General features: G+C 55.7%; 2 protein-coding genes across 2 annotated transcripts; both read left to right on the forward strand.

Annotated features, from left to right (window-relative positions):
* The first annotated feature begins 1,807 nt into the window (after window positions 1-1,807).
* Window positions 1,808-14,867, forward strand: ODAD4 (outer dynein arm docking complex subunit 4). Its single transcript, XM_074163080.1, has 14 exons — window positions 1,808-1,924; window positions 2,445-2,576; window positions 2,884-3,037; window positions 4,859-4,920; window positions 5,907-6,063; window positions 6,973-7,197; window positions 8,263-8,470; window positions 9,963-10,049; window positions 10,263-10,459; window positions 10,838-10,938; window positions 11,738-11,813; window positions 12,567-12,728; window positions 13,653-13,741; window positions 14,400-14,867. The coding sequence occupies exons 1-14, from the start codon at window positions 1,808-1,810 to the stop codon at window positions 14,865-14,867; spliced, it is 2,235 nt and encodes a 744-aa protein (XP_074019181.1).
* A 239-nt stretch (window positions 14,868-15,106) lies between these two features.
* CNP (2'',3''-cyclic nucleotide 3'' phosphodiesterase) lies at window positions 15,107-19,208 on the forward strand. The gene is made up of 3 exons (XM_074162916.1): window positions 15,107-15,770; window positions 16,338-16,480; window positions 16,974-19,208. Exons 1-3 carry the CDS (start codon window positions 15,155-15,157, stop codon window positions 17,424-17,426), a joined length of 1,212 nt encoding a protein of 403 aa, XP_074019017.1. The 5' UTR covers window positions 15,107-15,154; the 3' UTR covers window positions 17,427-19,208.

A 19,208-nucleotide genomic window follows, 5' to 3' on the forward strand; every position in this document is an offset into this window, starting at 1 on the left:
GCGCTGAGAAACCTCCCGGGGGGGTGCTGTGGCTGCAGGGGCGGGAGGGGCCCCGGCGGTGCCCGGTGTGGGGAGCGGCAGAGGGAACGGGGAGGGGGGGGCATCACCGGCACCGCGGCACAGTCCCCGGGGGCACGGCCAGCGGGTGCTTCCCACCGGCACGGTGCAGAGTAAAGCGCATCAGACGCAAGAGGCAGGAGAAAGAGCCGTTTCTGAGGCCGTGGGCAGGACACAGCCATCCCCCCTTCCTGAGCCCCCAAGGGCAGCCATCGCGTTCTCTTCCCTTGCCAGAAACAGCCACGTGCATCTTTCCCCTGGGATTTCCCACCTGCGACTAAAGCACCTGTCGGCAACGCTGAAGGGAAGCACCCTGCCGTGGGTGTCTCTGACAAGGGGGGTGCCTCCGCTCCAGAGAGGAGGTCTGCTGCGACCCGTACGACACCGTCACCGGGCTGCTACAGCCGCCGCTCGGAGGGGGCTGGAGGACGCAGACATGATGCTGCTGCCTGTCCCGTTGGGAGGAGCGTGTCACACCCGGTGGCACCAGCGGGGAAAGTCTGCAGAAAACAGTCACCAAAATCTTTAAGCTGTCTGAAACTCCCTGCCCGCCTCCCTGGGGACAGGGGTGTGCCCCGCTGCCCTCCCACTCCAACCCTCAGCTGCTGTTTGTCTCCCCACCCTGGCGTGACACCCTGCCTCCCTCCCACGTCCGGGAGCCAGGATGGGCCCCGTCACTCCTGAGCTGCGTCTGGAGCCCGGCAGCAGCCCCGTTTTTCTGTGGTGAAGTTAAATCTTAGGGGCTGTGAGCGGCCTCTGTGTCCCTGAGCAGCGCAGACACGTCAGACCCACTGAGTCACTCGGCGGGAACAAACCGCTTCAGACGTTCATCTTGGCAGGGTCTTACCCAAGGCTGAAATAAAGTCAGGACTAAAGTCACTGATAGGAGGAGAAAATCAGCAGCATCTCTCATCCGTCCTGTCTGTCCAGGACCGGACACCGCAGTGATGAAACCGGTCCCAGGGGCCACCCATTTGTCCCAGGGGCAAATACCCGAGCTCTGGACACGCTTACCCGGGGGAGGCGGGGGGCTGCCCTGGCAAAACCCCCGGCGCTCGGCGCCGGCTCCCGGCCCGGCTGAGCGGAGGAACCTGTTCCGCCCGAGGCTGAGCAGCGGCCCCGGCGCTGGCACGGCTGCTCTTGCAAAGCGGTTTCACCCGGCGCTCCCACACCCCCTCTCCGGCCCAGCCTCCAGCGCAGGGCTCTGGGAACGCGGGTGCAAGAGCGAACCCCCCACCCCCCCCACGGGGGCCGGATCCTCGGTCGGTCGGACGAGCTGGGCCAGGAGAGGCGAAGGGCGAGTCGCCGCCAGCCCCGGGCGCCCTCGGTCAGGGCCCGCACGCCTTCGGGCGGAAAGCGGGCACTTCCTACCCCCTCGCCCACCTCCCCCCGCCACCCCCGCGTGCCCCGCACCGCTCCCGCCCGCCCCGCGCTCCTCCCCCGCACCGCCGTGCTTGTGCGGACTCGCCGTGAACGGCACCGGCCCCGCCGGGCCTCCCGAGAGCCCTGCTGCGGGGACAGGGCGGGCGGCCCGGCCGCCGTTCTCGGGACCCCGCAGCAGCGAGGACCCCCGCCGCGCCGGCAGCCCGGGGCCGGGGCCGGCGGCGCGGGAAGCGGTGCCGGGGCGCGGGAAGCCGCCCCGTGCGCGCCACCGCCACGTCACCGCCTGGGCGGGGCTTGGCGCCGCGCCGGAAGCGGGGCGGTTGCCCGGCAACGGTTGCCAGGCGACGGCGGCGGCGGCGGGCCGGCCATGGCGGCGGCGGCGGAGGACAGCGTGCCGGTCGGCACCTTCCTCGGCTTCATGGCCGAGGGGACGCTGCTGTTCCAGCGGGGCGACTACGGCAAGGCCCTGGGCTGCTTCGACAAGGTGAGGGCGCCGGGCGGGGCGGCGGGACGGGGCCGGGGAAGGGGGGGGAGGGCGGCGGGAGGGGGCCCGGAGGCCGCAGCGGGCACTCGGAGGGGGCGGCCGCGGGGGCGGGGGGGGCGGCCGGCGGAGGTGGCGGCGCGAAGGGAAGGGGGACGTGGAGGGAGGCGGGAGGCGGCCCCGCCGAGGCGGCGGCGGCGGGGGGGGAAGGTGTCCCCAGGGGCGGCCGGAGGTCGCAGCGCGGAGGGAGGTGACGCGGGGTGCGGTGCGTGAGGGGAGGCGGCACAGGGGGGCAGCCAGCGGGCACAGCTCCCGTCCGGGTGCTCGGGGGGGGCCTGGAGAGACGGGTGGCTGCGGCTGAGGGCACGCGTGAACATCACCAGAGTGTGCTCTGCAGGAGAAGTGCCGGGTTTTGTCCTCGGCCGTGCCGGGACGGAGCGGGTCGCAGCAGGCCCGCGGGAGCGCACACCTTCGTGCTGCTGAGCCCGGCACCGGTGATTTACCCGCCTCGGCTGCCTTGCAGGCGCTGAAGCTGAGGGCAGGGGACAAGAACGGTCTGGTTGCCCGCTCAAAATGTTACCTGAAACTTGGAGACACAGAAAACTCCCTGAAAGATGCTGAAGCTTCCCTCCAAAGCGACAAAACGTTCTCCAAGGTAAAGAGCACAAAGTGACAGGAGTCTGGGGTGGCCAAGGACCAGTCTTTTATCTGTGACGGGTCTGGGAGACAGGATTGTGTAGAAACAGCCAACTCTAAGCACACCCTTGACGTTTTTATTGCTTGCAGAGAAGGGGAGGTGCTCAGTCAACAATTGAGAAAGAGTTCCAGGGTTGGATTTTATTGTACGCAGATTGCGATAGCAAAGCGCTCTCGCTTTGGCTTAGCGGGGGGTTAATTGAGATCTCTGAAGCTTTTTTCCCCCTCCTTTTTATTCTTTCTTTCTTTTCCAAATGTCATTTTAGGGGCTTTACCAAAAAGCGGAGACGTTATATACCATGGGTGATTTTGAGTTTGCGTTAGTGTTTTACCATCGAGGCAGCAGACTGCGTCCAGAGCTGCAGAGCTTCAGGCTGGGTATCGAGAAGTCCCAGGAGGCCATTGTCAACTGCATTGGAAGTAAGATGTTCCATTTCATGGCCCCGCCACGCGCAGCCAGGAGCTGTTTGGGGACAGCTGGTGGCAAATTACCTCTGCAAGGGAGCCAAGGACCCTGCAACAACAGAGTCTCTTTGCTTCTGGATGCCTGTGCTCGGTGCCTGTTCTCAGATGAAACCAGGAAGCACCAAAAAGAGCACAGCCCCGTTCTTTCCTTCTTTTTTTTTTTTTTGGCTGAATGCCCGTTCATATACAGGGTCTAATAGCGGCAGTTATGTAAGTAGATGATGACACTAAAATTTCCCAAGTCACCCTGAAAACATTCTAGGTGATACAGAACAAAGCCGCTCATCTACTGACAGCCTTGCTGATTACAGAATCCATTTTTAGATCTTTATCCTAATATTCAAAGTTCGTAATGAAATTTGCCTTGTTACCTGAGACTGGCCATCCTGAGATCCTGACTTTCCTCCAATTTACATTGCATAAGACCAGTGAAACTGTTGACTCTTGCAATGGAGCTTTCATAACTGCTGGCTCAGGTCGCAGAACGGCGTCCTGCAGGAGACAGGAAAGGCCAAGGACCCGGCCATGTTCAAAGCAGACTGAAAACTTGTCCCTTTCCCCTTAGATTTTCTCTTAGCATCGCTGTCGCAGGCAGAGTGCACAGCCAGGCACGTGGCCCCAGCCCTCGCCTCGTTAGTGCCTTACTCGCCCTGAGATCAGTTCCCAAATCGCAGCCCACCTCCAGCGCCAGATTAACGTCATGCCCCGGCTGCCTAAAAGCCTGACGCTCTTTCACATGTGATATTTATTTAAAACAAAACAGAGAAAGTTTCCAGATCTGGCTTGCTTTCTTCCGTTACTGCTGCTTTCTTAGCTTAACACAAACGCCTGGATACCTTTGCAGCTCTCAGCTGAAGCGCTTGCCATGCTTGATATATTGAGCTAAGGGTTTTACATGCCTTCAAGCGTCTGGGCTGTAGGCAAATGAACAGATTAAAAACCAAGAATAATTTTTTTTGTTTGATTGGGTTTTTTTGTTTTCAATCAAGCAATAGCTCCTAGAGGCAGGGGAAAAGCAGCAAGGAAACACGTTAGATCTAGATGTTTGAGTAGTTGGGAAATGCACACACATTAACAGGGCACATCCCCAAAACTGCTTTACTGAATCTGCTTTACTTGGCAGATTCAGAAACACCCACCTTCCGCGGAACACGTGTACTGGCAGTGCTGATCTTGGCCCAGGTGCCGTGCTGGAGAAAATCCTCCTACCCCAGCGTGCGAAGCTCTTTCCCACAGCAAGTCAAGCTCTCCCCTTCTTTCCGACCAGGCCAAGCCAAAGACCTGGGTTTCACTCTTCCCTCCGCTGCCAGAGTGCGATCGGAACAGCAGAGCTGGATGTCAGAGGGACAGTGAAATGGGAGTTTCACCCCGGTGTCAGTGCAGAAAAGCTTTAAACTAGTTCTCTGGATTGTTGGAAATCCCTATGCTGAGAGCTTTCCTTCCAGCTCAATCCTCAGCTGTGATCCCTCAGAAGCGATCCTTTTCCTTCCTCTGGTTCCATGCGGGATGTAGCACATGTCTGTAGGAAACGTGCTCTGTGCTGGGGAGCTCCCTGCTGCCCTGTGAAAACAGTAATTAAAATCCCAAGAGGAGCTGCATCTGAGCTGTGTTCCCCACAGAACATCCAACAGCCACAGATTTCACGGGAATGAATTAGCAGAAAGCTTTATGTAAAACAGGTCGTTACAAGCTTGGCACGTTCGTGGTCATTTTTATTTCTAAAGCCTCTGCACTGCTGTCCTTGACCACTAACAAGTGTTTTCTCTGTTTTCGCAGGTCCATCCACAGTTAAACTGGAGAACAGAGAGGATCTGTGCTTTATAAGCAGGCAGGCAGAGGTACGGTCTGAGGAGCTCTTGCTTTGGGAGCTAATGTAGTTATTACAGTGCTAACGGGCTCTGAAGGAGACATTAGAGGATTAATAGTCTCTGCGGCCGCAGATGGGGATGCGGCTGGTGTAGGGAAGTGCCTCTGAGCCCGGGAAGCACACCCGTCCATTTGAGAGCATTTATGCACCTGCTTTTAGTGTAGTTCTGGCTCGGGCTACCCAGAATCTAGGGAGAGACAGGGAAGAGCGGCCAAGGAGAAACAGCCCAGTCTGACATTTCTCCACCAGCCTGTTTGTGGCGGGTGTTGCTGATCACCCGTCGCGGGCTAATGAGTAACAGCACTGAGGTTGCAGCCAGGGTACATTTATCTACAATATTTACTCTGGTTTTACCTGATGTTTAAGGTTCACATTTTTGATAATGGACACTTTCTCGATTGCTTAATTTTTGGGGTGGTCCATTGAAGTAGCGCCTTGTTCCCCTGAGATGCCAAGCTGCCTTTCCCTTTGAGGTCAGCGCAGGGGATGTTCGTTGCTTCTTGCAGCTGGAAATACAGGTAGTCGGTGCTAAAAATAATTTGTACGAAGGAGCCTAAGGATTAGCTCTGTAATTGTTGGGATTTTGGATGTGAAACTTTAGAAACACCCTCCTGATGTTTCAGAAGCCCTGGCTGTTCCAGTCTCTGTTTCTTCGGCTGCGGGCAGCCAGACCGGCCTCTCCCCAGCACCGACCCGGGACCCCTCCAGAACAGGACGAGGCATCAGGGCAGAACTAATTCTTGCTCTGACTGTAATGCCTGCTCCTGTTCTTGGAAGTGAGGGAGCACAGTTGGGTGTGAAATTTCAGTTGCTCGTGACCAAAGCAATCAGAGAGACACCAACTTTTTGCTTTTATTTAAAAAATAAGTTGGCTTATATGGAGTGTAAACAGAATTCTGCTACTACTCGTGTTCCCCGCTAATCTCACCCAACTTCCTGTCTTTTTCCTTGCTGTAGAGCAACAAAGCAAATCAGAAACTTCAACTCAAACTGGCTAAGGATCAAAGATGCCAATGGAAATGGAAGTCTGTGAGGAATCCAAAAACAGAGCGACAGCTTCTTGGAGAGCTTTATGCTGACAAGGCCTACCTAGAAAAGTTACTCAAGGATGAAGGTCTTTCTCCATTGTATTTAACTAAATGTTCCTTCTAAGCAGGATCTTTTTTCTTCTCCTACTCTCTTCTGGGCTCTGGAGAGTACAGGTGTTTTAGGAACCAGATCCAATATTCATAACTATGAGCATAGTTCCTTCCCTATCGAATGTCAGGCTTTTGTAGCGAACAGTAAATCAACTCAAAGCAATCTGTGCTGACGAAATCAAAAGCAGAAGCAATATCATTACTTAACTTCTGTCATAATGATAAATTCCACTAACACTTGCGTTAAGCGCAAAGTGTTGCTTCTAAGACTGTAACTCATTTGTGGTTTCGTTATAAATGCTGTTAAGATCAAGACACAGGATTCAGAGAAGTATCTTATTTTAGAACTGGGCAGAAAGCTGACTCCCCTTTAGTCATTTTTCTAGGGAACTCTCTCCCGAGTAATAGATGTAGTAGCACTATAGAGAAGTGATTAAGAGTTCAGTCTGCTCACAGGTTTTATGGCGTTACTGGCATCAATAATACATGTGGGCTGCCTGGTTTCCAGGCATTTCAAACCCTTCTCAGTTTCCGTCTTTCAATCCAACCCACGACACTTGGCCATTTCAGCACAAATGGCCCCTGCAGTTGTTCTGCCCGGGGGGACGGTGCTCGCTCATCACAGCTGGGCCTCATTCATTGGGCCCCTTCTTGGCAGCGGGTGCAGGGGCTGGAAACCCCTGAAACACACAGGATGGGTAACAGCAAGAGGGTTGTCTGTAACCTCCCTCCTAATTGCATCCCTTCTGAGGAGCACTGGGGACTTTAATTGCTAGAACTGTCTGCATCAGAGCAAAGACCCTTCACAAGCAGTCCCTCATGCACCACACCTCCATCCATCATTACATTAATATCCCCTTGGGTTCTACTGTTTAATTTTTCAGATTTGATGGAGAGCAGCACAAAGGAGGGCATCAAAGTATCGGACCTGGTTTTGGGTGGCATTTCCTACCTGGACACACGCAGCGAGTTCTGGCAGCAGCAGAAGCCTATTTATGCCCGTGTGAAAGAGCGCGAGCTCCGGAAGCAAAGGTGGATCCGGGACAAGAAGCAAAAACCAGCTGATATTGGCAGATACATTGTGAAGAGCATGGAGGACATCGATATGTGTAGGTGTCCTGGCTGGAAGCAGTAAGAAAATGCTGGTTGGCACGTGTAGTTATTTGCTGTAGTAATTACAGACCAGAACAACAGAAGCAGCCAAGTATTAACAAACACTAGCAGGCAGTCGTGGGGAAGCATTTGCTTTTGTATTCTTCACCTTTCCCAGCAGTTTCTTAGATACAGAATCCAACATGTTTTTTTCTCAGCTCTCTCTGTACCCGAGGCCCTGCTGATGGGTTCTCAGGACAGCACTCGGGCACCGTGGCCAGGCCGGGTGCTGCCGCATGCCCAGCGAACGACTCTGGCTGGGCTGCTAATGAGACGTCGTTTTATTGAGGGAACGCGGGCCACGGGGGTTAATCATTTCTGTAGTTGAAAAATACCACTGCAGAGAGATGAAAAAGCTGAAAAACAGTGGTGTGAAGGAAGGAGTAATTCAGCCACTTCTGGTCTCTCTCTCTTCCTGTGCTACATATTTTACAACCCAGGGAAAATAATTTTGTTGTTACTGCAATTCAGTTCTTTTAAGCTACACCAGCTCGGCGAAGGTGGTGTCAGAAGTATCTGTAGCCTGATTTCTGCAGCCCTGTGCCCTGCTGCGTGCCATGAACAGAGCTCACAGGGAAAGTGCCCAGGGCTGATTTAGGAGATCAAGCCCTAAGTACTGTAGCTAGACCTTCGTCTCTCCGAGACCAGGCTGCCCTGCTGCAATAACAACAAGTTTTCAAAGCCCTCAGACAACAAGCATCGTTCTCCTTTATTTTTCTTCAGGTGGCGTGAGGTGTTTCCAGAGTCATTTCCCCATACGTGCTGTGATGAAAGTGATTTCCAGCAGTGCTGGGGGGAGGAGCAGAAGCACCATCTCCCAGGGGCAGATTTCTTGGAGGTTGGAGGGAGGAGTGTAGGAGATGCATGAAGGGTTTGGAGCTCTAACCTTTCCCATGCTCTGAGGCTTCCTCTCCTGGTTTGAGGGCTCAAACCACGACGCTTGCACAACTGCTCTTGGTCTTACTTCCCTGATATCACCATGTCCACACACGAGCGTTAAATTCTCCTCTCTCTCTCTCTAGTGCTGACTGGGGATGCCCCTGAAGAGAGCTGCAAGAAAGCTGAGCATGTGCTGAAAACAATACAAGGGTGGTCGGACAATGAGGTTCCCAACAAGAATGAGCTGATTGGAAACCTCTACAGCTGCATCGGGAACGCTCAGCTGGAGATGGGCCGGCTGCAGGCAGCTCTGCAAAGCCATAAAATGGATCTGGAATGTGCCAGGCGGAGGTGAGTGCTGGGAAGTTCAGATGGAGGGGTAAAGAGGGAAGCCCTGCTGTTAAGGTGTTTGAGCACTGGGTAACGTTGTCATTCTCACCTGGAGATTTAACAGGGCAATGCATTCAGACTCTGCCTGAGCATCATGGTCTCCAGTGATTTCTTGTCTTCACTATTTCAAAAATAAGGAGCCTGAAGCAGATTTTTATGGAGCCTAGGCCACGTGGCACATCTAAATCTCTGCTGAAGCAAGGAAAAGAGAACACAAGTCCCAGGCTCAGCACTTCAGCTCTAGTGTGCACTTCCTTCTCAGGAAGGTCAGGCTCTAAATTGCACAAGTTTTCTCTTAAAATAATTTTCATTCAAACCATGACAGCAGGCTTGAAATATTTCTCTAAGAGGTGCAGTTTCCTGCCCATACAGAGCACATTCTGCAGCTCTTTCAGCTAAACCAGAATGGAGAGAAATGTAATCTAAGGATTTAGTAAGAGTTTTGCAAAGCACATGAGAAAACACTGAATAGTTGCTTGGATGGAAGTTACTTTGATTTTTGCCAACACTGCAGAGGGCTTTAAAAATGTAACTGACATTGTTTATAATCTTTACAAATCACTTTTAAAATTAATATTGGTTTAAGAAGTTTCTGCCTCTCTCTGGGTGATCTCCGCTCCCCAGTGATGCCAAATAAAGCTAAGAATTAGCAGGAGAGAGGCAGGAGTGGTGTACGTAATTTTAGTACTGCTTTTAATCGCTGTAAAGTTGTGTTGAAGGCGGAAAGGCAGCGCCGGGGGGGGCTCGCCCTCTGCTGGCGAGTTCAGCGGGGTGAGAGGAGATGGGGCTCGCCCCTCGCATCGCCCCAGCCGGGCCTTTGTCCTCGCCTGTCGTCAGCTTTTGCATTTACAAGGTAAGGGCAAGCAAAGGAGGCCACTCCCGAAAGTGGGAGTGAGGCCTAATTAAGGAAAAAAATTAAAGTCCAGAGGCTGCATTATTACAGGGACTTGCCTCCAGCGCAGGGCAGAGGCTTGTTCAGAGCTCCGGGAGCAGGGACTGTCACCAGAGTCTGGAGCAGGAGCCTCAGACACGGGTTTGGGTCTTCCCTTGTCTCTCGGACAGAAATCATCGATTGGCATTGGGGACCCAGGAGCTGGTAGGGACTTCCCTGGGACCCCACAGGGCAACAAAGGGGAATTGAGGCAAAGAAAAGTGGGAAGACTTTCACAAGGACTGCCACATCTGCACAAAAAAAAAAAAAAAAAAAAAAGACAAAACGAACCCATTTTCCCTGTGCCTTACGGGTGCCAGGTGCAACAGCCAGAGATTAAAGCAAAAATCTATCTTGATTTTAAGACTCTCAGTCTGAGGTTGGTCTCTTACCTCTGGTTCTCAGCACTTACCTGGAGTCATGTTGGGCACCAAAGGAAACACACAGGCTGGAGAAACACAGGTTGTACCAGGAACAAGACTATTTCAGCGACTATAATTTCTTTTTTTTTTTTCAATGCAGCGACCTGCCAGACGCCGTATCCAGAGCCCTTGATAACATCGGCAGAGTTTATGCCAGAATGGGCAAATTCCAGCAAGCTATCGACACGTATGTAAAATTAGTAACAGAAAAGGCATAAGGTTTTATTTTGAATTAATAGATGATGGCTTTTCAGTTTGTTTATTCATACTGCTGGCGAGGGGGCTGTGACATTTCTCATACCAACAGAACCTGGAAGCCTTTGTCTATAGAATTAGTGGCTGAAATTGTAACTGCACCTGTGAGAGTTGTAAATGCCTGTCTGTCTGACTCTGCTTGAAGTTGGGAGGAGAAGATTCCAATGGCAAAATCCAGCCTGGAGAAGACCTGGCTGTTCCATGAAATCGGCCAATGTTACATGGAGCTGAATCAAGCTGAGGAAGCCCAAAATTATGGGCAGAAGTCCCTGCAGTCAGCAGATGAGGAGGGGGACGTTGAGTGGCAGCTCCACGCCACTGTGCTGGTGGCACAAGCACAAGGTAAAGGCGTTGGTACAAATTTTGCTCTAAGGATGGAAACAGCCCATCTGTTCAGCACCGTAGTGAAACATCTCTGTGATTTAACAGCCAACTGTTCAGATCAGGACCTCTCCTCGGAGACTTGCTTGATTAACTGTCGGTGTTCTCTTGATCTTGGGTTTCACTGAATTTCACTGAATTTTTAGAGTTGGAAGGGACCATAAAGATCATCTAGTCCAACTCCCCTGCCGAAGCAGGATTGCCCAGAGCATGTTAGAGCATGTTACTCAGGGCTGCATCCAGGCCGGTCTTGAAAATCTCCAAAGAAGGGGACTCCACACCCTCCCTGGGCAGCCTGTTCCAGGGCTCTGTCACGATGTTTTCATTTGTCTGTTACAGTAAAATTAAGGAGTTACCAGTCTGCAATCCTGAACTTTGAAAAAGCACTTGAGAAGGCAAAGCTTATTCACGATGAAGCTGCTCAAAAGGCCATCATCATTGTAAGTGGATCGTTGCGAAGAGGGTAGAAGGTGGGGGCAGCCTCGGTGAGGGAGCTGGAACTATCGTCCTGGGTCCTGTGAAGGCAGAAAACATCCGTTCGTGGGTTAAAGGGGGGGAATGCAGCCTCTGAAGCAGTTTGCCCATTGAAAGTTATGAAACCTCCCGGCTCAGGAGGCTTAGCCCCAGTTTACGGACCAGTACAAGGAATAGAAGGGTGAAGCCCAGCCCTGCTTGGGTCAAGGGAAAACTTTCTTTTGACCTCCTTGGGGCAAGGATTTCACACACAGGATGGAGCGGAGCCGTCTCTGGGCTCAACTGCTGATCACAGCTCCCCCTCTTCTGGCCTTTCCAAAACGTCCCAGAGAAGCCACTTTGCATCAGAGAGTGGCAGAACATCTGGGCACAGCCCATGGCCCAGGCAAAGCAGCCCACATGTCCTGGTAGCCAGCCCGCATGTCTTGGTAGCCAGTCCTCACCGATCCAACAGTGGGTGATGGAGCGCACCCAGCTGTAGACACTTCCCTGTTGGTGACCTCTCCTGGGGGGATCAGAGCTCAGGCTGAGCCTGTCCTGCCAGAAGAGAAACGGGAGTGAGAGATGGAGAGAGAGATGGGATCTTCAGGGGAGGGATGCTGACAGGTAGTAACCACTGCAGGGAGAAACGAAGCATATTGTTCCAGAGAGCTTTATGGTAGGAGAGGACCAGGTAACGACAGCAGAGATGAAAAGAAAACAGGAAAGACTTAGGTATGTAACTGCATTTCTAGAGCTTTTATTAATAAGCTGTATTGCTTTCAGGCCTTAGATTATGTGAGCAAAAGCTTCATCGAAGAGCTGAACGAAAAAAGAAAAGAAACAGTTCACTCTCTTAAAGGTAGTTGTCATTTAGACCTCTGCACCCCATAAATATAAAAAAAAAATCCCCGTTTTCCTTCCCTGGAGCACAGTTCCCAGCATGGGAACAAAGCACCCCATTCCCAGGTAGAACCTTGTGAATTTCTGGCCCATGGTGCATCCCCTGCACTAGTGCACAGTTGCAGGAGTTAATTTATACGTGAGCCCCACAGCATAGTTATAATCTGTGGCTTCAGGGTTTTTTTGGCAAGGAAGGTTTAATTTTGGGCTGGTGTGAACCAAAAGTGATGTCAGCAGTGATAACAGCGAAGGAGCCTGGTTTCACTCCTCGGTGCCATCCATTTAAAAAGCTGTTTTTAATAGTCTGAAGGCAGCTCCATCGCCCAGAGCCCAGATCCGGGCACAGCCAGAGGCAAAACGCGACTCCATGGACCCATAGCGCTGGGGACACCTCAGCTGCCTCTTGGGAGCCCCACAGTATAAAAGTACTGAGTTCCCTACAAGTATTGAATTAAAATCGTTGTAAAAGCACCGAGCTCTCACCGCCCCGCTCCCAGTCAGGCCGTGCCCGTCTCGGGGCTGTGTCGCCCCCGGGCAGGAGGTGGCAGCAATGTCCCGGTGTCCCCAGCCCCGACGGGTCTGCGCCCTCATCGTCAGCGACAGAAAATAGAGGGGAGCTTTTAACTGTGTGAGGGGGGCCGGGGGTCCTTTTCTTTCCCCTGCCGCTTGCTGGGTGCTGGATCCTGCCTGAAGGTTGCTTTTTCCTCCCCAGATTATGATGTCAGCAGTGAAAACACAGGAGACAACTTGGAGAAGGACAAGGAGGGAGAGGAGAGTGGACAAGGAACCGAGACTCCAGAAGAGGAAAAGCAAGAAGACGACGCCGGGAAGTATGAAGAACGTGGAGCCGATAAAGAAGGGCAGAAACGGGAGAGTGAGGGGGAGGAGAGAGCGGGGGGGAGAGGGGGAACTGGCTGAAGCCGTAGGAGCCGAGGAGCGGCCACCGAACCCCGCTGGAGCATCCCGGTGTGACAAACACGAGCTGTGCCCGCAGCCCTGGTCTCTCATACCTGCCGCTCCCCCCGTCCGCCCCCCAACCGGGCAGGGGACACCCCCCCGTCCGCCCCCCAACCGGGCAGGGGACATCCCCGTCCGCCCCCCACCGCCCCCGGGGCGGGCCCGGCCCGGCCCCCCGCTCCTCCCGTTCCCCCCGCGGCCACGGGCGGAGCCGGGGGTGGGGGGGGCCCCGGCGCTATGAAAGGGGCCGCGGCCGTGCCCGCCCCAGAGCCGCTTCCCCGCCGCGCCGCTCCGCACCGGCGGCCGCTGCCCTCACCATGGTAAGTGCGGGCCGGGGCAGCCCCCGACACCCCCCCCCCCACCCCCGGGCGCGGGTCGGGGGTTCCCGGGGGGGAGGAGGAGCCGCCGAGACGCGCGGGCCGGGCCCGGGGCGCGGCGGGAGCGGTCCCTGTCCCCGGGGTCCCCGCGGCTCCCTGCCGGGGGTCCCGGGGGGCAGCCGGGGCACGGGCACCTCCGGCATCCCCCTGCCCGGAGCGTCGCTCCGGTTTAACGGGCTCCGGTCCCGCGGGGAGCCCGGGGACAGCGGGAGCTTTGTGGGGACGGCGGGGAGGGACGGGACGGGGCGCGGGCTCAATGGGGGGATTGTCCCCCCGGGAGCCCCCCGCGCCGGGGCGGCTTCTGTGGGGCCATTGTCCGGCCGGGCCCTGCGTGGCCCGTCCCATGAAGGCGACTATTATCCCCGGAGCTGGCCCCCGAACAATGGGGCCGGGGGGTGGTTTCTATTATTGTTCTTTTGTTTGCGCCTTTGAAAAGCGGCCTCAGTCACCGCCACCGCCGGCAGCTGCCGCCGGCAAAACAGCGGGGCTGGGCCAGCGGGGCCCCGCCGTGCCCGGCCCCTGTGTCCCCCGGGGCCAGCGGGACACCGACACTGCGAGGGGCGGCCCCGGGGGGTGCTCGCGCCGTCCGCTTCCCCTTGTACCTGGGGGGGCCCCGAGTCCGCGGGGACACCGACGTCAGGGTCCCGGGAGAGCCGTCCGGGCCTCGCTCCTCTCGGTGGCCGTTGGTTCCCGCGGCAGGAGCGCTGCTCCCGGTCCACCCCGCCGTGCTCAGCACCTCCCTGGGAGCCGCGGGGGGTGTCCCGGACCCAGGGCGCTTTGGAGCCGAACCCCATCTCCAAACTCTGCAATAAAAGATAGGAGAGTCCATCAACTGGACAGTTGTTTTTTTTAAACAATGGCTTCACTCGGCAAACAGGAAAGCTGTGTTTTTCTGCCGCGGGCAGAGCATCTGTGTAGTGTGTAACACACACACACCCACACCCACACACCCACACACCCCTCCCACACATTGATTTTTGCGTCGGAGGCAAAGCTCACTCCTCAGCATCGCTCCCGGGGCGGCCGGCACCGCATCCCGCTCCGGAGCCGGTCACGGGCTGGAGGGGGGAGCTGGAGAGGTCCCATCCAACGCCAAACCCAGGCGCTGCCCCGTTGGTGCTGTTGGGAACTCGCTCATTTGGGGAAATCCCGCGGGTCCTTCCAGTCCCGCGTTTTCCCAGGCCCCTCTGGGAATTACTCTGGGATTCCAGTTACGGGAGCTGCTGGTGGGAGGGGAGGGAGAGCGGCGCTTCCCCGGCCTTGCTCTGGCGCTGGGTTTCAGTTTCGTGTTCCGCTCGGCGGCTGCGGGGGGGGCGCTCGGCTTTGCGGGAAGTGACTTCATCGCGAGGAGCCCGGACTCCTCCTCGGGGACGCTCGTGGGGCTGGTGGCCGGTTCAGCAGGAAGGAACGGCCGTTCTTATGCGAAGACTTCGCTCGGAAAGAGCCTTTCCCGCGGGGACGGGGATCCCTGGACAGACGTAAATCCCTCGGCAGCCCGTTTGGTGCAGCCGAAGCGCTGGGACGGCAGCGGCCACCACAACCTGCTGGGACTTTGGTTTCCCCTTTGGCGGCGGATTCCCCGCAGCCCCCTCGAGGGGTTATTGACCAGCTCAGAGCCTCTGGGGCTGCGGCATCTCCCGGTGCCCCCGAAACCGCGGCTGCTGCCACGCGAGGGGTAAAACCGCCCCTTCCCGGCCAGGCCCGAGGAGCAGAGCTCAGGTGGGACAGGGATGGGGACAGGGCTCGGGTGGTGGGAGCGGCCGGGAGAGGGGGTTCGAGCCCCCCAGGGCAGCCCTGGCTCCCTGCGCCACCCCCTCCCCACAGGGGGGCTGGGGGACACGTGCTCGTGCGGGGGGAACGCGTGGGCTGCAGGGGCTGCTCACCTGCAACGTGTCGTCTTCTTGCATTTCAGAACAGAGGCTTCTCAAAGAAGAGTCACACATTCCTACCTAAAATATTTAAAAAAATGTCTACTCAGTCAGCGAAAGAAAGACCCGAAAGCTTGCAGTTCCCCTTCCTGGACGACGAAGACACCATCTCCACGCTCAAAGAATCTAAAACCTTTCTGATTCTGAGGGGGCTGCCCGGCAGCGGGAAGTCCACGCTGGCCCAGGCCATTCAAGATCGGTACAAAGACGCCTGCAAGGTCATCTCCGTCGACAGCTACAAAATCCCACCTTCCGTAAGAAGCACCGTTCCTGAAGAATATTCCAAGGTGGACGAGGATCTAGTTGACTATTGCAAACGGGAGATCAGCGTCATCGTTCTGGATGACACTCACCACGAGAGGGAACGGCTGGACCAGCTCTTTGATATTGCTGACAAATACCGGTACAAAGTCATCTTTGCCGAGCCCAAAACCCAGTGGCGACTGGATTGTTTGCAGCTGAAGGACAAGAATCAGTGGAAACTCTCGGTGGAAGAGCTGAAGAAGCTGAAGCCGAGCTTGGAGAAGGAATTCCTGCCCATGTATTTTGGGTGGTTTCTGAGCAAGAGGAGCTCGGAGATGCTGAGGAAGGCTGGCCAGGCCTTCTTAGATGAGCTCGGGAGCCTGAAAGCCTTCAAAAAGGAGAGTAAATACTGTATGTATAGAAGTGTCTTACCCCGGTCTTACCCTAAGGATGAAATGGTGACAGGCAGCAAACGCAACAAGTTTGGTCGGATTCTAAAGCGAATTTCTAGTTAAAGTTAGTAACACGAAGAACTGTTTAAATACATGAATCCGTTTCCCATCACGGACCAAACTGCTGCCGGCAGTAAAAATTAGAGAAGCCGTTTTTCCTAGGGAGTCTCTTTAGCCATGAGACGTGGGGAGTGGGGTGTGGGAGGCAGCAGCACTCCGTCGGGGGGCCAGGTGTCCCCCCCGCTGCTGCCGTGGGTCAGAGGGAGGAGGGACGGACCCCACTGCTGTCCCTGGAGGGGTTTGTACATCAGGGTCAGGACGAGGCACGATGATGCGTAGAAGCTCCTGTTTCCTGGTCACACCCCGTCAGCCTGGGTGGAAGCAGGAGCTTTATTTCCCCATCGAATCCTTTTCAGCAGCAAGAGGGGAAACAGGAGGGACAGGAAGCAAACAAAGCCGGGACAGGACTCGGGGGGTGACATTGGGGGGTCAGGTTGTGACAGAAATCCTTTACCTGTGTTTGCAGTTGCTTCCGCCATCGAAGATCCCAAAATCAAAATCGATCTCACCAGCTACTTCGTGAAGAGGCCGCCCGGGGTCCTGCACTGCACCACCAAATACACCGACTTCGGGAAAGCGGCTGGAGCCGAGGAATACACCCAGCAAGAAGTGAGTACTGGGGCTGTGACACCCCCCCCCAGCGGGGATCCACAAGCCCCCGGGGTGGGCTGGGGCCACGGTGGGGAACAGGGGGGGACAGTAACCACGTCCAGGGGGCCTGTGCCATAGAAAAGTCAGAGATGGAGACTATTTCCGGTTTCCAAACAAAATACTCCTGCCCCGTCCCCACCACCCTGATTTCCAGCATCGGCCCCAACAGCGTGACGTGAATGATGATAAATTAAGGTGTTTGCACTCCCAGCTAAACCATTTCAAAATAAGCCCAAGTAAAACATTGGCATTTGTGAAGGGAAAAAGATGTCACCAGCTCCAAATTCAGGGAGCAGGAATTCAGGCCACGATCTCCCAGTCGCGGAGAGTGTTTCAAACCCGTCAAGGCAAGAGCTGCCGCGCTCCCCCTGGCCCCCGAGCCCCGGCCCCGCTGCTGCGAGCCCCACTGGCCACAGGCGGCTCACGCTCTGCCCTTCTCTCCCTGCCCCAGGCCGTGAGGGCTTCCTATGGCAAAGGCTTCGTCCTGGCCATCTCCGCCCTCTTCATCACCACAAAGACTGTGGGCGCCCGCGTGGAGCTGAGCGAGCAGCAGCTGCAGCTCTGGCCAGGGGACGCCGACAAGGTCCTCCCCACCGACAACCTGCCGCGGGGCAGCCGGGCCCACGTCACCCTGGGCTGCGCCAACGGGGTGGAGGCCGTGCAGACCGGGCTGGACCTGCTGGAGTTGGTGAAACTGGAGAAGGCGGGGAACAAGGGGGATCAGGTGGGGGAAATCGGAGGAGGGAAGCTGCTGTACTTTGATAACGGGATGTGGATGCTCACCCTCGCGAAAAAGATGGATGTGAAGGCGATATTCTCAGGGTACTACGGAAAAGGAAAACTCGTCCCGACCCAGAGCACCAACAAACGGGGCTCTGCTTTTAGCTCCTGCACCATCATCTAGGGCCGGGGCAGGGTGCCGGGTCTAGGGGTTTTTAAAAGGCAAGTAACTCCTGTAACCTTTAAAACTGTAAAGAGAAATAATTCTACCTTTACTAAAGCAAGCCCTTTGCCAGCCCCAGCGTGAAGCCTCTCTGGGGAGTTCATCGGCCTCCGAAGGAGGAAGAAAACAAGCGACTCTCGACAGACAAAGGCAAACTCTGCCCTCGCTGCCAGCAGTAACCGACCTGCTGCCCAGTGTGTTCCAACAGACGAGTTTTGCTGTTCTGCTTGTTTTCTTCCTCGCAGGAAGATCCACCACGGTCTGTTATAACTTCCCCCAAACCACAATCGTTAGATCTTTACCCGTCAGAACGATGAGCGGTGCCAGAGCAGGGCCCCGACGCGTGTGACTGCTCTGAAGCCGAGTGAGTGAACTGGGGACCGTCTCCCCCTTCTCCCCCACCCCAGGGACTGACATCGGTCGCTCTGGCAGGGGAATTAACTGGGTAAAAACCAGTAACACCCGACTGCGGGTCACTTCTGCCCAGTGCAGCTGCAGCCCCCTGGCCCTGCGCTGCCCCAGAAGCAAGTGCGTGGCCAGACCGTGTCCTAAAGAGCAGACATGGATTAGAAAAAAATGATTTAAAAAAATCCCCAAAAGGGAAAGCAGCGGGACACGGGGGAGACACTGGGCTCCCTCCAGCACCTCCCTTGGCACGTCAGCGGGGGCTGGACCAAGCACCGCCCCGTGTCCTTGTCCTGTAGGGAACAATCCTGCCCTGGCGGGGGGGGTGGAAGAGATGAACCAGTGTCTTTTCCGTCTCATTTTATAGAAACTAAAATCGTGTCTGAAGTGCGGAGCTGCACCTCATGCAGGATTTTACTCCTCTCTAACGCGCTGGAGCGTGTGGGTGGGATGGCAGTAACGCTGTAATGTAGGAAGTGGAGGAATCGTAACTGCGTAACTTACGTCTGCTCAAACCTAAACCCTTGGCTGGAAAAAAAAGTTAATGTTCGAGCACTTCTGTTACTGAGTCTGTTTTATCGAAAGTCCTGGTTTTGCTCGTCGCAGCCCGGTCGGGGGGTTCCCGGGCGCAGCTTCGCTGTAACTAAAAGCTCAAACTAACGGCTTCGGCTCCGGACAAGGCTTAAACTCCCGCTGTGGCTCTGTTCGGTGACCTGCGTAGTGACATTAATCCCCCACTAACACCTGTAAATACTCACCGCCTTTGAGGAGCGCCGCCGGGGCTGGGGTGCGGGCGCAGGAGCTGCTGCCCGGGGAGCCCCCGCCAGGGCGAGGAGCCTTCTCTGAACCCTCACAACAAGCGGGGCGCTGCGGGGCTAGGGAGCATGCGGCACGTTCACCAGCAAAGCAACACGCTTCCTGCTGCTTCAAAAAGAGGGGTGACAAAATCTCATTATAACATTGAACAATTCTGTATCTGCACCCCCGGTGACCCCCTCCCCCCCCCGCCAACACAAAAACCCTTCTGGCTTCTGCCCCAGCAGAGGGGCGAGTCCCGATGCTCAGCTCGGGCCGTTCCTAACAAATCTCACACCGGTTTGTCCCATCAACACCTTAAAAGCGCCTTTTCCAGCTCCCGAGGGAGCGCAGGAGCTCGCACCCCATCTCCCTCCCACACCCCGGGAACAACCCGATGCTCCAGGTCTCATCCGGCACCGAGAGGCGCGGCTGGAACCTCCCGTTTATTCGCCTGTTCAAGAACAAGAGTGAGACTGTCCTCGGTTAAGTTTTTATTAGTTTGTACATCATATACAGTTTATAATAAAGTAAACCAATTGC

Source organism: Numenius arquata, chromosome 23 (genome assembly GCF_964106895.1).
Source record: "Numenius arquata chromosome 23, bNumArq3.hap1.1, whole genome shotgun sequence".
NCBI lineage: Eukaryota > Metazoa > Chordata > Aves > Charadriiformes > Scolopacidae > Numenius > Numenius arquata.